At 43.0% G+C, this 16,953-nt stretch overlaps 1 protein-coding gene across 1 annotated transcript in view; it reads right to left on the bottom strand.

Moving 5' to 3' along the window:
• Positions 1-3,047: 3,047 nt before the first annotated feature.
• LOC103360510 (zinc finger, SWIM-type containing 5) overlaps positions 3,048-16,953 on the bottom strand; it is a 68,726-nt gene continuing 54,820 nt past the window's right edge. The window contains exons 5-16 of the mRNA XM_008286291.1: positions 16,602-16,752; positions 14,968-15,144; positions 14,675-14,851; positions 13,881-14,027; positions 13,132-13,269; positions 10,893-11,044; positions 10,071-10,173; positions 9,607-9,742; positions 8,257-8,414; positions 7,974-8,137; positions 7,287-7,368; positions 3,048-5,781 (exon numbers count right to left, since the gene is read on the bottom strand). Of these exons, the coding sequence (XP_008284513.1) occupies positions 4,919-5,781; positions 7,287-7,368; positions 7,974-8,137; positions 8,257-8,414; positions 9,607-9,742; positions 10,071-10,173; positions 10,893-11,044; positions 13,132-13,269; positions 13,881-14,027; positions 14,675-14,851; positions 14,968-15,144; positions 16,602-16,752 (2,448 nt within the window). The 3' untranslated portion in view covers positions 3,048-4,918. The remainder of the gene's footprint in view (positions 5,782-7,286; positions 7,369-7,973; positions 8,138-8,256; positions 8,415-9,606; positions 9,743-10,070; positions 10,174-10,892; positions 11,045-13,131; positions 13,270-13,880; positions 14,028-14,674; positions 14,852-14,967; positions 15,145-16,601; positions 16,753-16,953) is intronic.

Below are 16,953 nucleotides of genomic sequence, written 5' to 3'. Positions count from 1 at the left end.
AATAAAAGACGTCAGAGTAACGTGTTTCACACTTTATTCATAGAAAAGCACTGAGATTCCAACACAAATCAATATAAAATGGTAGTAGCGTTACATAAATAGTAATAAATTCTCGCTTTATAGACAGTAGCTCAAGAAGTCGCACAAAAAAATTACAAAAAAAAGTGTTGATGATAAGCTATGATACTTCTGTGGCAACAAATACTGGAAATACCTTTTTCATAATCAGTAGCACAAAGAGGCAACAAACACTTTCAATTTTCCCTTAAGTTAGAAAAAATCCAAAAACAAACAAACAAACAAAAAAACAAACAAACAATCTGGGAAACAGTAGGTGAACTAGATCTCTACCAGCAAATAGTACTTTCCTACAAACAAAAGAAAGACAGGGAAACCTAAGAAAAACCTCAGGAAGTGGCTGAAACGGTTAACGCGGAGGGAGGAACTGGTTTGTTGTAACGCTGTCAGTGAACGCATCACGTAAAGGCAGCTGACTGGAGCTTCTGAGTTAAGCAAGTGGTACGATTATATTCCTCTTTTTATAACGTGGTAGCCAAGGAATCCATTCATCCTTTGATTTTTTGTAGATAGAAAGGCTGCTGCAGTGCACTGAGGAAGCACCGACACACACCTCGATGCATCGCTTCAAACCCAAAATCCTCCCTGCGTGAGAGGAACTGAGGCGATTCACAACGTCAGACAGGTCAGGGGGGGGATAGAAATCTATGGCAATGAGATCACAGAGGTGAAGGTTGAAGGGAGCCGAGAAAGCAATCGAAAAAATAAAAAGTTCCAACGAGGAATGAACACAAGGTCATCCACAGGCCGCCTCTTTTGTTCGTACAGTTGCTGTTTCTGACATTTGTGTATTGTTCTGTCTCACCGCGGTGCCACCACACGACACGACACCTCTGAGAAGACACTAAAGGCTTGAGTCCTGATTAAATGAATACAGAAATAAAAGCCCCAAAAAACAAAAAAAACTTTGTACATTGATCGGTCAGAAAGGCATTTTCCACCATTTTTCATCTCCTCTAAATGTTGCAGCGTCCAGATACAAGCATGCCGGGTCTCGTCTTTGTCCGCCTGCCTCCCCCCGTCTCTTTTTAATAGTGGTTCGGTCCACCGTGTCTCAACACTAATACGTTTTGAAGGAGGCGTCTTTAAGAGGTGACGAGACCATCCAAGTGGTTCTGCATAGGTTTAGTACGAATCTGTTCACAAATGAATGCCTTCCTTTATTTCCTCACCTCTGAATCACATGCTTCCTTTTGGAAAACAGATTTTTTTTTTCTTTGCAAATCTAAAAAAAATCAAAAATACAAATAATAATAATAATAATAGTTATTATAGCAAAAACAAACAAACAAACAAACTGAAAGAAATGTACACAGGAGCACCTGAGAAATGCCTTGAAGTCTTTGCTCTTACAAAAAAAAAAAAAAAAAAACGCTGTCAAATTCCCCCGTCCAAAACAATTCAAGTACACCCCGCCGGAAAAAAAACATAAAAATAAAGAGAAACAAACACGTAACATACTTATCATAAATAATTATAACTTTACAATTTTCTGAATTGACACTTTAATATTTACAATATCTTAAATGCTTAATGCTACTACTTTTTGTTTTGTTTCTTTAAGTGATGTCCCTGAGAACTGAGTTTAGCCTCTCGTTTCTTTCTTTTCTTGCTCAGTTTTCCTTTTTTTTTCTTGTTTTTTTTTGTTTCCATTCTTCTATCTGCATTTCTTCAGATCCACAAAAAAAAAAAAAAAAAAAAAAAAAAAAAAAAAGGCCCAGAGTTGTGACTGACTACCCAGGTCGTGGGTGAAGGTAGCTCTCATGGAATGTAAAAGCAGACAAGAAAATGTTCCTCTGTTCAAAAACCCTTCTTTGAAAATATCCTCCTTTTCTGTTTGTGTGTGTGTGTGTGTCTGCGATTCCTATTCAGTCATACAAAGTCATTAAACAATCAATAAATAAATGCTGAAGCAGGCAGGAACGTACTGAAGAGGTATTTGTGTGAAGTGCTTGTACGATGACATTTCGTCCGACCAGTTAAAGATTCAAGCTCTTGCTGTACTGTATACTGCCATTGACAACAACACTTTGCCACTGGGTAAGAAACGGGGAGCGTGGATGTCCCGCGTAAGGAGGGAAAAGTTAACTTCCTGCGCCAAGGCATGTGGTCTCGCGTACGTACGATGAAGTCAAAAAATATATACTGTCGCTCTTGTGTTTGCGCTGCGTTTCTGCAACCCTTTGAGAAAGACTCATCTTCACGGCCCAGAACGATCACGACCAGTAGCACTCGCCGCCCTTTTCCATCACAAGACCAAGAAACTAAACATGTTTAGTTTTACTTTAGCCAAGATTAGGACAAATAAGTGCAATTAATGTAGTAACCATTTACTACATGTATACTGTATACTAAATGAAACTAGAATAGGCAGAATAAGCTAAAAACCCAACACTGACATATAGAGCCAGTTTAGCTAACATGTTAGCAAACAGTTGCTAGTTTACACAGCGATATAGCAGTATTAGCATTCATTTAGAGGTTTTTTTCGGGCCAGCTAGTCCTTTATATTCTCGTAGTAGCTCTAGTTAAGTCTCTATTGATTCTTTAGAAAAATATCTGACCCCTAAGAAGCTAAAACTTGCACTATTTTTATTTTTTTTTTTGTTTGGTTTTGTTTTTTTTTTGGGTTTTAAAATTTTGGGCACTTGGCAAATTTCACTTTTTGTTAAGGCGGATTAGGTTAAAACCCCACCTTTGCGTTTTAAGTTTGTTTTGGTTACGTTTTTGGCAACCCTTGGTTGTTTTCCCCGGGGTTGCGGGGTCTTTGGCTTTCTTTTAGTTTTTTTTTTTGGGCCCCTTGGCTTTTTTTTTTTTCTTTTTGGGGTTGTTTTTTTTTTGTTTGCTTTTTTGGAAAATTTTTTGCCCTTTAGGAGGTTAAACTTTCCCTTTTTTTCTTTTTTTTGTAGTTCGATATGGTATATTTGTAGGCTTTAAAAGTCTAGACAATTAGCAAAATTCTACTTTTGGTAAAGCAGAATAAGCTAAATACCCAACATTGACATATAAAGTTGGTTTAGCTAACATGTTAGCACACAGTTGCTAGTTTATATAGCAATATTAGCATTCATTTGAGTATGTTTTTTGGGCCACCTAGCATTTTCTAATCTCATATTAGCGCTAGTATTGTCTCTATTGACTCTTTAGAAAAATATGTGACCCTTAAGAAGCTAAAACTTCAACTGTTTTCACTGGCAAACTGTTAAGCTAACTTTTTGCGGTTTGAGGCAAAACAGTAAATTTGCGGGCTTTATATTTCTAAACAACTAGAAAAAGTGAACTTTTGGGGCAGCAGAATAAACTAAAAATGCCACATTCAAAGTTGCATAAAGTAGCATAAAGTCTGAAGCTGAAAACTAAGTGGTTTAACCCAATGGCAAAGTTTCAGACTGTCAAAACAAAGATACTAAGCTGCCTAATTTGGCTATAAATGCATAGAACAAACATTACTTTTGACTGGTTTTGATGCGAGACAAGTCATCCGTGTTCTTTGAAAGCTATAAAAGCAAGAAACTTTACCCCGTCGTGAGGTACAAGATCATGTTTTCACTTGCTGTAGCTAGCATGAGGAGGAGAATAAGAAATTAAACGCATGGCCAGTGGTGGGCTTATACCTACATCTGGAGAGTCGGACTACAGCGAGAAAGTTTCTAAGCTTCTTGTGATGGAAAAGGGATTTTAGCGACAGGCAGTCAATGAACTCAACAACGTCCCAACAGGTTCCAAAACGTTCTAGCAGAAAACATCAGGCGAACTTAATGCCGCTAAGTGATAAACATGAAGCAGAGGCTTGATTTATATTGCTTGTTGACTAAATCTTGATCTAGCGAGTGGAAAGTGACCGCTGGGGTCTCGCACATTAAAAAGCGTTTTGGCCACAAGTAGCTGAACAGCAGTGGAGATGGGAATACTGTGACCCCAGCGTTCATCACAGTTTAGTTTTGTCACCGTTAATAAGCCTATAGGAGGACATGAGAGATATACTGTGTGTATATATATTTATATATATATATGCACATGGAGGCTCAACTACTCTACTTCAGCTAGAGCAGCCTAAGTAACGTCACTCTCATGCTTCTGGATTGGAAAACAAGCCTTGTGGTTCGTCCTCTGAAGCGATTCTGAGGAAACCAGCAGGTAAATGGTGTCAGGTGTGCCGGTACTGACTTCTTCTACAAAGAGACCACACATGTGTAGTTCTGTATTCTGCCCTCTCTACTCTAAGATGCCCTGAATGAAACAAGAGGCCATTTCTGATAGAGAAGTTAAAGCTGACAAATAATACAGTCGAGGTATGACAGTAACACTACGCGTGTTTTTTTGACCTCAGTGGTTCGTTTCTTTTTTGGAATGACATGTTTCTTCCACTTTGAAAACCACCTCTTGTTCTTCTTAACCCCAGCTGAAAGCGTCTCCTGGCTCAAAGTACACACCCCATCCAACAACATCATTTGGTTTTCATATCGTCATGTGCCACAGAAAAAAAAAACAAAAGCTCCATTGACTTTTGTCTTCACAATCTTTTTGACTTTTTCCATACTAGATTTTTAGCATTAGTTGGAGGGAAAATGCTTTGTTTTTCTTGTTGCTTCTTTGACATTTTCAAGCCGTTTTCCCCCCTTTTTGCAGTCTCAGTGAAGTAGAGCAATGTACTGCGAACACTTCCTGGTTCACATTCAAGAAACAAAACGGCAAAACAGGACAAAAACTTAAGACTTAGTCAACAAATGGCTCAACATAAGGAGTAAAAATACAAAGAATCCCCCAAAAAAACTTTAAATAGAAACAAATAAGTTGAACTACTTCCCAGGAAGAGGGTCTCTGTGAGGGAGGGCTAAGGTCAGCCGAAGCGCTCTCTGACCAACATCATCAGTTTCTTCTTGCCCTTGTAGATCTGTTTCAGGTTGTCTATGAACTGGGCGAACTGAATGTGGCCGTCCTGTGCCAGCAGAAAAGTCTCCCGCGCTTTGCTCAGGAACTCTATGAACTCCCCGTAGTGCCGCGGGCTGATGTGCGTCAGTCGAGAGTGCGTGGTGTTGATGTATGCTGAGATCGTGGCGTCCAGGAGCTGCCTCAGCGGCGCCTTGTCCGTGGACATCAGCTTCCCAGAGTTCCTTCTCCCGGGAATGCCGGCGAGACCCGGCGCCGTCATGGTGCACCGCCGCAGGATGTCGGACAGCACCGTGGCGCAGTGCACGCTCTTCACCACCAGGGGAATGATGGCCGCCAGCTCGTTTTTACCCAGAGAGTGGCTGAGCGCGCAGGCCCAGAGCACGTCATTAATGGCCGGGTGAGTGTCCTGGTTGTAGGCCAGGTTAAGGTGTGTCATGGCGAGGGAGGCCAACTTGAAGGACCGCAGCGGGTACCCTCTGTGTTCCATGTACCTCGCGATGGTAAACAGCTGCGAGTAGGTCATACCCGTCGACGCTGCGTCGATCACGATCTGGTAGGCCGTCTCGAAGGCGATGTGGTCCTTCTCGCAGAGCGTCAGAGCCGACAGGGCGCAGTTCTGGGGGTCTTTCATGGCGCACTGCAGGGCCAGAGTCCTCGCACAGCTGGCCAGCTCCTCCCGCTGGGGGTAGTCGAGGCTGAGGCGCAGGATGGTGTTGTGGGACATGACGGTGGCCGCCACGATGCTGGTGGCCTCGGTCGGTGTGAAGAGAGTGTACCAGCTCTGTAAGATGCTCACCAAAGCCCGCAGACCTGATGGGAGACAAAGACATGGTGGTCAGAGTTTTTATAGTTAATTCTGCTTTAAAGAAAGAATCTGACACAGCAGAGCAGAAAACAAAAGAGTTATGACCATAGTGTGCTTTATTCTCAAGTGATATTAACCTAGTTTAATGAAAATCAGAATCCTTTCGCACCTTCTTGCAAACAAAACTCAAGTTTTGTCATTTCCCAGAAAGTCACTTTATCAGCTGAACAAGTCAACAAAGACGTGTTGCTGTTTCCTTCAGTTCCAGTGCCTTTATGTTCGTAGGTTTAGGCTACATCCACACGGATACGTTTCACTTTAAAACACATAACTTCTGTCACATTTACACCCAGTGCTCACACTATTCCAGCGCATTAAAACCCCTACAACACAGATTTAGGGAAATGCTGCTGATGCTGTTATCACTTGAAAAACTGGGATTGTATTTCGGTCTGGATGAGGAGAAACTGAGACTTTTGGAAATGATCATGCAGATATCTGTGTCAGCTTTCAGCCCATCTCTGGTCACTGATTAAACTCCTGAAAAATGTTGTAATGAAAATATTTATTTTCTGCCTTAAAATGGCAAAGATGAAATTCTAAACCGTTACTTCTTCTGCAACGTGCAAATCTATGAAGTCCTCGTGTGTCTCTGCAGCACTGCAAAGCGACTCCAGGCTACACAATGACAAGTTGTAGTGTTGGAGTAATTCAGCCAGACATGTTTGAACCAGGAAATGTTTTATTTTAAGTCTTAAGTTGACAGTCTGAGTCCATGTTTTTGAGGCTATCATCGGCCCACTGCAGCGTTGAAAATGAATCCCAGGCGTTGCTGACTTTGTTGTCTACGCTAGCAGCTGTTGTGCAGTTAAGAAAATCTCTCGTCTTACTTTTCACCATTCTTGTTTCGTATTTTCTACATCTAAGCAACCAGCCCCTTGCTTCACGTTCACACATGTGCAGTGTATGTAAATGGTCGTGTGATGTGATGTCACAGAGATTCAGAGATCGTCTGAAAACAGCATTTTAAATGGAAACGTCTCGATGTAGTCGTCTGTGTACCATCCGCACGCTGTTAGAACCTCCACCGCCTCCCAGACAGCTCTGCATTTTGTGATTCCTATAAATGTAATTTGGTTTTCATTTAATCTTTTCATTACACTTTGGGGCCATTTGAGGCTGTGCCGCTGAAAGGTTACGCACTCATAAATGTGACCTCTTCCTCCGCTGATGGAGCGACGTGTCAGACAGCGTTCTCCTGCTCCATCATCAAAATATCAAATGAATGAACAACTTGTGGGAAAACAGTATTTCTCTCTGCTTGCGGTGGACCAACCAGACGCTTGCTGGGTTTTTCATTCAATTCAAAGACAAAGTCGGCCTGAAAGCTGAATTTAGTTACATCGCAGGAGACCAAAGAGAAGATCCTAACACGCGATGGAGGCCGTAATTAGAGCGTGAATCCTGTTTTATTGGCTGGCTGTCAGCGGTGTGAAGAGGTGGCACGTACCGACTTCGGTGGCACAGGTTACCAGCCAGCGGACCATCTCTCTCCTCCTCCAGTTCAGAGTGGACAGAGTCATCCTCATCACCTGCAAACCACACAAACAGGGAACATGATGTTTACTGCTCATCTCTATAAAGACACACTGTACATTTCAATACCTCCCTGGCATTTGGAAAATGCACCAGTCATGCTATGTGTGGTTTCCATAATTTAGCGGTTAGCGCAGCTCCACGTCTCCTCTGATGACAGATGTATCCAGAATATGCTCATAATTGCAGATGATTAATTGTGACCCTTCCAGTCTGAGCACTTTATTAGCAGTTTTGCTGACAGGAATTCAGGCGATACTCTAAATACCAGGAGAAAGAGGCGGGCGAAGCCACAGCGACACTGCTGCCTGATCATCTGAAGAGTTTTTCTGTGTTTACTGTGGTACCCATAAATTATGTGGTTTCTTCTCATCAAACACGGTGAAACTCTGTGTGATGTTTTCTCTGTTAATTTGTAGTGGGGCTGTGGAGGCCTGCAAAAATTACAAGTTGAAGGAAACTGTTGCATGTTTTGACTGGTGACCAATGCTCAGATCTTTTTCTGCGGTGAAATGATTTGTGAAAATTACTGACTCGCCCTCATACTTCGCACTGAGCTCACTCTCTCTCTCTCTCTCTCTCTCATGTGCACACTCAGTACCTGCAGTCCCAGCTCCAGTGCCACGTTGAGCAGGGTTATATCAGGCGGGCTGTCTGCGGGCGTGGCTATCTTAAAGGCATCCTGGGCCAGTTTGAAGATTAAGGAAGAGGAGTGGATGTTTTTCTGGATGGCTTCCAGCACCGTCCGCAATCTCAACATGTCACCTGCAGGCACAAGAAAAGAATACCAACTAGGACCTAGATGCAGCTCTTTAACAAGCAGTCCCTGTTAGAGTAACATCTGAGTGGGCATTTTCCGTGACGAGCGGATGTGCTGACGGTACCTTTAGCGGCGGTGAGCATGGTGGAGGCCAGCTCGCACTGCTGTGACTCCAGGTGTCCCAGAGTGAACCAGCGCGGGTATCTGCTTGGAACGATGGAGATGCCGTGATGAGGGTGGCCGACGTCTCCGGAGCCGGCCGACGACTCCAGCACCGGCAGCCTGACGGGCACAGAAGGTTAATTTAACCATTAAAATAAGCTTGTAAGTAAAAAATAATACTACAAAGAAACATAATATCTCTGAATGCCAAAATCTGGCAGCGGGTTTGAAAGGCAACACAGACTGAGAGCAACATTTTAAAAAGATAGAATGGAGAACAGTTAACGGTGCACAGAGGAGAAGATACATTCAGCACGGTGAAAGGTCTTTCTAGAGTTGAGTTTGTAGAGACGAAAACCATAAATAGTAAATGATTTTAATATGTAGAGCCACATTTATTTAAACATCTGTGGGTGTGTGGAAATGTACATATTGATTCCATTTTTTTTCCGTATTTGCAAAACAAATAATCAAAAAAGTGTAACTTTTTGGGGCCTTTTTTATGATTTATGGCATCGTAAGACATTTCTGAGTTCTCTCTACTTCTAGCCATGACTGTGTGGTTTCTATAGAGATGCAGGATCTTATATTGCAGTGAAAAAAGAGGCCCATGGCGAGGACAAATATGACAGAAACTGCTTGGGTTTCAGAGAATTAATAATAAAGCCAGATTGTTTCAGATACTGCCTTTATTTAAACACACTACATGGAGCAATTCAAGATAACACAACACCATACCAGAGTATACCTCCCCTATGCACTCTAGTTAGGTGTGTCTTATAAGCATCCTCATTAGCTAACACTAATGCATCCCTGCACTAAACCCTGCCTCTCAGCTTTTGCTTAAACTGTGTTATGTATATCAGCCCCTAAAATGATCATTAACCCCCCTGTAAAGGTTTTATTACAGGCCTCCTGCATTCGTTTGAGAAGCTGAAGTGTTCACCTTGCATTGTGCGCCATGACTAACATTTGTAATCTGAGCATAAATGAAACTTTAGCTGTCGCAACATAATCACTTCCAACTTATTTATCGTCCGAGGTAAAGCAAAGCAATTAGGAATGCATTGACTTTCGAGGCAAAGATCCTCTTTGTCCCAGCAGACAATTGGGTTTGTACGAAACGCTAGAGCTAATAATACGATGTCATGAGACGAAGGCCATTATTCATCCTGACAGTGGCCTTACTTACATAAAGGGTATCATGTCAAGTCATTTGATGACGGCAAACTGGATATGTTAATGTTTAAACACGCAACATAAAGCAGCTTTAATCCATAGCTGTTCAATTCTGCAGTCGATGGAAACTGACCTCATGGCGCGGAGAGCCACCTTATAAGCCAGGTCTGCGTCATGGGGCAGCAGGGCCGAGAAGAGGTACTTGGCGAAGGTGTGCATTGGAACGCTTTCCCTGTGGATGACCTCACCCAGACCGCTGAACGGACCAGCTGGAGCCGAGAGAAAGGCAAAGTAAGGTTTGATTTATCTTTATCAGTGTGCCAAATGAACCATTTTGTGTGAGGCAAGGTCTTGGTGGTACACACTGATTCAGCTAAATCAGTATTATGGGTCAAGCTTTTCAGCCACATAGTCCAAATAAATCAGATAGAAAATGAAAAATGGACAATTCCACTTTGTGAAGTGTCAATATCAGCAAACAGCGACTGAAATACCTGGCTCATCAAACTCAACATTTGGAATCTGATAGGAAATCCGCCCATTTATATGAGAATAAAGTTCTCTGGATGCTTTAGGAGGATGCTCCGATCGTTGTACCTTCTAGTAGCTGAATGGCCTGTTTCCGAAGCGTCTGAACCAGGAGATCATCCAGCTCCAGTTCTTGCAGCTTTGCAACAATCTGCTCCTCATTACGACAGACCTAGAACACGTGGAAAACACAAACAGCACTCACTGTAACTATACAGTCAATTCCCAACACATGCAGTAAGTCACATTTATGATGTAGGAGAAAAGATCTTTGAAGTTTTAATGCCTTTTTAAGAAGGGATTTTGAGTTGGAGGCATTAAAGGACCGGCAGGGTACTTCAAAACCTCACACTCTTGCGTATGTATCACTAGCACACATGACAGAAATTGATTCCAGCCAAAGATCCAGTCCAAGGTCCTCTCAAACATGTGATTGGTTTTAAATGCGACTCTTGCCTAAAACATTAATATTGTTGCTAATTCCGGTGACATTAAGAAAGGTCTGTGACGGCCGTGTTAAGCCCTCTAAAAGAGATTACCATTTACACAAAGAAATGTTCCTGGGATTTATTCTAATTCACAGTGAACTTAACTACTGTGACTTTCTCCTTATTTTTCAAGAAACAAAAATGCCACGACCTTTTCTCTCTTCTTGTATGGCATTTACTTCAAACACATGGTAAATTATAGTGATTTTCTATCATGGCGACATCGTCTGCGACTTGCTAATTCACACCACCTTTTTTTTAAAAATATGCTATAAGGCAGGAATGTATTTCAGTTAGCATGAGTTAGCAAGCCAAGCATCCCAGCATTACTGTATTCTCTATGAAGGCATAACATTAGTGTCTGAGAACTTCACAGATCATGCTAAAATGAACTTAATATTACCTTATCCTGGGCGTACAGTCCCTCAGGCATTATCCTCTGCTGGCCCATACCCATCAGAGCCACCTCCAAGGCCAGAGTCAGGTAGGACTCCCCCCCATCTGGGCTGCCCCACACCGGCACATGGTGGTAGACTGGAGGCCTGGGGTCTCCTTCTGACATGAAAGAGGGAAAGAAAACTGAGTTATGTGCTCTGTGTGGTGTACTCCTTCTGCTTTATTCCTTTAATTCATTCAGCCAGACACAGAAGAAGCAAGGAGGCAAAAAAAAAACAAAGAATCAACAAAAGATTTCACTAATCAGTATCAGACCGAATGTAAAATATGGTCACAATCTCTCCTTCAGTTCCTGAGTTATGGAGTCGAATAATGTAATTATGATGTTCCAGTGAAGGTGACCTTGGACCTTCACATTTTTCAATTAATTACCGTATGAATTCTTGAGTTACAGCCAAAAATGTGTCGAGGTCGAAGTGACTTTTAAGTTTAACCAGTTCACTGTTGAGTCCAAGTGAATGTTTGTGATAAACATGAGGAAATGACGCGAAGGCATTCCTGAGATTCACAAGAACGAGACGTATAGACAACTGGAACTGGCAGCGGATTCCTAATCGCAAAATTCTTTGAGAAGACAAAGGCTGGCACGATACTTATGTGTTAAATAAAAGCTGTGTGCAATATATTATCAGTCTGACATGCTAGTCGATTGTGTTCACGAATCTAAGATGGCCGCTTGCCCTGCACTAATGCTTCACAACTATAACTGAGAACAGATGCCATGAGAGCCTCAGCTGTTGATTGGTGTCCATTTGTTCCCTCTTGCTCCCCCCCCTCCCCATCACTCTGCTTAAATCCCCTCTGAGCAACAGATCCCCCTAAATCCTGTTTATTCCAAGGATATGTGAGCAGTGAGTGTGTGTGCATGTGTAGAAATCTAGGGAAAAGTGGAAACTGGCCTCGCAGACTTAACCCCATCGCTAACGCTCTCTTGTTTTTTCTTTTTGTTGCCCGTGGGCAGTCGATTGATTGGTGGGTTTGAAAAGCTCTGAGACAGAAGCGCATGTGGATTGGGTGACACACAGCCCAGATCCGCCTACTTCATAACAGATGTTCCCAGCTGTCTTCCACGGGGAATGAAAGCATGGTGACCGGGCGATACTCACCAGCACGCAAAATTATCATACCACTCTCCTCAAATTCCCAAAACAACACAAGACAATAATTCTTTCTGTCTTCACCACACACACACACACATTCACACTGATATACACACTGGTGAGTGTGCCAGTGGTCAGCATTGTTTGAACTGACAATAGTTCCCTGTGGCCTGGTAACAATGGGAAAACCCAACCCCTATTCTGCTCTGTGGCAATGGTCACTGGTGCAAATAAAATCTATGGGCAGAGTGAGAAATGCAAATGGTGATGGATTCTATACATACCCAACACACACACACACAGCAGGAGTATGGTCTAAATGAGCAGGGTGTTCCAGCGCGATCCATTCATGCTCGGCTAGTTTATGGCTGTCTGCAGCACAATAGTGCCTGGTGCTCGTATAAGAACGTGGAGTCTGTTGTGTGATGAGTCACTGCTGGTGAACACGATCACCTCTGCTCAGGATTACACTGCATCATCTGGTGAAGTGTGCCAAGAATTACACCTTGTGTTTAGCAAATAAGCTCTTTGGGTAATATATTGTTGTGTAAGAAGCCTGCGGGCAAATGTATGTGTTCTTGCTGAGATGCGCGTTAGGACTTGGGTTTGGTGTGTAGGTTTAAAGGACTGAAGGCTAGCTTGGCAGAGCTGCAGACGAAACAGTGGGTGAAGGATTTGAATCTTAAGGCATGCATTATAAACATTACACCTGCTGAATATGTTGGCATACTGAACATGCTAGCATGGCGTTAGCATTTATTTTAAAGCACTGCTGTTTCTACGCGCAGCAACAAGCATGACTGTAGCCCTGTTGGCTGATAAATGATGTGATTAATTAGTTGATTGCCAGAATTATTGAACATTTAGTTTCTGCCAATCAACTTCTCACCTATTTGATGAATAGTTTCACATTAGTTTACAGATAGAGTACTACGTAAAAGTGACACAACAGCTATTTTTCTTCGTAAACGTGTAAAAATTCCGTTGAACTTGCTGTCCCTATAATAAATAAAGGCTTTCGTGATGATCTGTTGGGACAATTCTTATTAAATAGTAAGAAACAGAACTACACGTGTGTTTCTATACCTCCGGTGTCCATGGTGTTGTCGTCATCTACACGGCAGGTTTCTGTGAGCGTGACGAACAGACAGCCAATGGGGTCCAAGGGATGACCCACCCAGCCTTCCAGGTTGGTGGTGGAGGTGACGCCTCTCTGGAGGAGCTCTGAGCATGAAAAAGGGAGGGAGAGAAAGTCTAAGTTAAAATGACTGAGGTAGTGCACGAGCTCCAAAAAACAAATAGGAATGTATGTAAGTGTGTAGCTGGTTTCCATGGAGTTGTCACGTACATTTGAAGCAAATTTTTGAAATGATGCAACCAAAAATCACAAAGTACAAAACGGTGAAAACTAAAGCAGTTGTTGGCAAACTGCCTAAAAACAATGAATATGAAGGGTAAACAAACAAAACTTCAGTGATTTGTGAGAAAAAATGGAGAAAACATGGAGAAAAGTATTCAGAAATCCATGCTGTCCCGAGGCAAAACAATAAAAGATGAACAATCGTATGGATAAATGTTTGCTCTGTGAGAATTTATATAAAAAAAAGTTCTTCCATTCTCGATGAAGCTCATCAACTCTTTTTGGAAAAAGTCAAAAACCACCTCAAACCAGTGTAAAAACTTTTTGGTGAAACAGGGGAAGGTTTTCTAAATTCTGCTGTTTCATTTTAACCTTTTCTAATTCAACACTAAGTAAGAATTACAAGACATTCTGGAAGCACGGCTTTTGTGTGTGTGTGTGTGTGTGTGTGTGTGTGTGTGTGTGTGTGTGTTACCTTTCTTTTGGTGTTTGTAGATGTCCATCTGTCTCTGTTGTTGGAGGCGAAGCGTGTTGATGATGGCGACGGCCAATCGCAGGGCTTCCCTGGAGTAACCGTGGGAACGCAGGGCGTCGACACGTGCGCACGCCGTTGGGACGTGATCTGTGGCGGTCAGAGCGACAACGAGGGTCAGCACAGCTTCACATGTACACACAGTGAAACAACACCTTCCTACAATCAGTCACACATGCATTTTTCTTTCAAACTTTTACCACTGACTCTCTCACTAGCAGACACACAACACACACTTCCACACTGAGGGATATGCAGTGTAGTTAGAAATGGCACACACACACATACACACACACACATTCTCACAGACACACACAGTGCAGTCTCAGCAGAAAGCCAGTGTGTGTCTGATAGCTGGCTTAAGTTGCAGAATCTGACAGATCTTAGCTGGAAGCTGCTTACTGCAGATGCTGGCCTCAATATCAGCAGATCAGCGACCCAAACACACACACACACACACACAGTCTGTATGTGTGTTTGGGTCGGCTTTCAGTAGAATAGGAGACTGTGTATGTGTGTTAAACTGTCGCACAAACGCTATCTCTCTGCCTGAAAATGAGGTTGTCTGACACTCTTGTAATGCAGAAAGTATGCGTGTGATGCTCGCTGCATGTTTGGAGCCTAAATAAATGTACAAATAACTCATAATAGATGTTTGCACATATATGTTGCACAGTTTAAATGATGCAATAGGTAACTACGGTTGCTTTTCCAGGAAATGAGTCATGAACTTGTACCTAGCCACAGTGGCAGGCCCTGTGGGTTGAACAGCAGACTCTCTCCCTCCCTCTGGTAGGACGGAGACATGTAGTAGTCGCTGCTGATGATTCTCTGGAGGTGGCTGTCCTGCCAGTGGAGGTCGCAGGCCTCGACGGCCCGACTGAACACCGTCCTCCTCGGCCTGGACAGAGAGTCTGAGGCGACACGAGCAGCACGGAGATTTAGCGATTATCTCTAAAAACTTTGCACATTCACACAATATGTTCCAGTACGCTTTCATTACAACACGTGTGTGTGTTTCCGTGCTGACCCTGTGCGAGGTTGCTCTGCGGCAGAGCGTTGGTGATGTTCGGAAGCTCGCTGCCGTAGTTGCCGTCCTCCAGCGGGCAGACGTCCATGTCCCCCCACTTCTTCAGCTGCTTCAGCCAGCCGCTCTTCTCCTCGCTCTTACAGTGGGGGTTTAGCACCACGCACACCCACAATGCACCTGGGGATAGGATGGCGGTGAGAGGTCAGGATGCAGCGGAGGCTCTTCTAAGCGTGATCCTAACTGAGTGAACCGAGCTGTTTATGTGCCACCATCGTTAGAGCCGGCCTGATTGTTGAAACGCTGCAAAAAGTGGCTGTGTTTTTTATTTTCCTATTGTACTTTATGACCTGGAAGGAAAGTAAACAGTGACATCTAATAATTCTAGTGCTGCTTCAAGTAAAATCTCACAAACCTGGTCCTCCTGGCAAACTGATTTCTGTCTATGTAATGAGAATACAGTAGAGGTCTTGGGTTGTTCTTAGCTACATCTTTTCAATAATTACAGCCACACAAATGCTTTGGGAATCTTTGTTGCAAGTTATTATGACTCGGCATTAAAAATAAAAAAAACTAAATGTAGAATTTTATGCCCTTGACACTATAAAAACAGCATATCATGTATAATCTATTCAGTAAACGTACAGTATATTGAACATCCCATAAATGTAGGTTGTTGTTTGAACAAAACAAACAAATTGGAGATACATCCTCAAGCCGGGAACTGTGATTTTAACACCTTTCGCATATCGGATAGACTAAATAATCAGTGTTCTAATCAGGAAAACAAATACAGCATCAATAGATATTTAGAATAATTGCTGGTTGCCGCCAGAAAAGAATCTACCAGCTACTGAAACCTAAATTCCACCCGGTGATGCATTTTGAATGTAGTCGTGTTTTTATGGCTGATAATGTGAAGAATGTGCTTCTTTTTTTGTTTTTTTTAAACTGCCTTGAAAACTATCACAACAGCCATTATAACTGAAGGTTTCACAAAATCCTGCCCTCATACAATATTTTCAATTGCAAATCTTAAAGAACACTCAGCCAGTAGTAATGCTGAGCATTACAGCTGAAACGTCGTGCGTCAGTCCTCAAATTAAAATGACATTGGTATTCCCGACAGGCAGCTCGGCGGCCTTCTCCGCTGACCTGCACTAAACTCACCTGTTCTACATAAATAACCCTCCACCTGTGTCAACTGCCAGACGTCTGCATCTCTGAAGGAAAAAAAAAAAGATCAGGCAGCCAAACCCTGACCGTCTGGCTGTTATTTCTGTCTGCGTCTGTGTCATGATCTCCCCAGCTCACCCGGGAAGTGTTCTTATTGACCTCCTAAATGCTGAGATTGATTGCAGAGAAGCTGAGCAGCCGTATTGATCGGCAGCCTTTATCATTCACTCTGTGAGGGAGCGGAAGCAGAGGCCCGGGCAGGAGGAGCAGCAGCTCACTGGATAAGCTAATAGCTCACCGGGTGGATGAACGTTTACCCGACAAGGTGACTAGATATTTGTCTGAGCGACGACCTAAATGCGCACTTGTGCTGAACCGCCTGACCTGCTGATGCAACAGCAACCGAGCTGATTGGACAATTTTGCCTTTATGTTAGCGTGTTTCTTCCGCTGTGCTCTCACCCAGCTCATCCCAAAGCTGCCGACACTTGTCTGTCATGCCCGTGCCTTGCTGTCTCCATAGCGACAGCCGGGGGTCCGCCATAAATTGCTCCGTTATGAGCGTCAGCATCCGGGCACCGTTGGAGTCTCGCATTCGTAGCATCTCGCGGACCTGGAAAAAGAACAGGATTAGTCACTCTGACAGTTCGAGCTGCTTTCATGCGCTGTTGATGCTCATCAGAATGAATTGCAGGAGAGAAAAAAAACTGTTTAAATGCTTAATTATATCTTGCAAGCAGGAAAGGGAAGCAAATCAGAAAAAAAGAAGGCAAACAGCTCAGGTGAACATACGTGATTCACGAGCCTTCTCTGG

This window comes from Stegastes partitus, unplaced genomic scaffold, assembly GCF_000690725.1.
Source record: "Stegastes partitus isolate 25-593 unplaced genomic scaffold, Stegastes_partitus-1.0.2 Scaffold447, whole genome shotgun sequence".
NCBI classification, from domain to species: Eukaryota; Metazoa; Chordata; class Actinopteri; family Pomacentridae; genus Stegastes; species Stegastes partitus.
The sequence above is the reverse complement of the archived record's forward strand: the minus strand, read 5'-3'. Positions and strand labels throughout refer to the sequence as shown.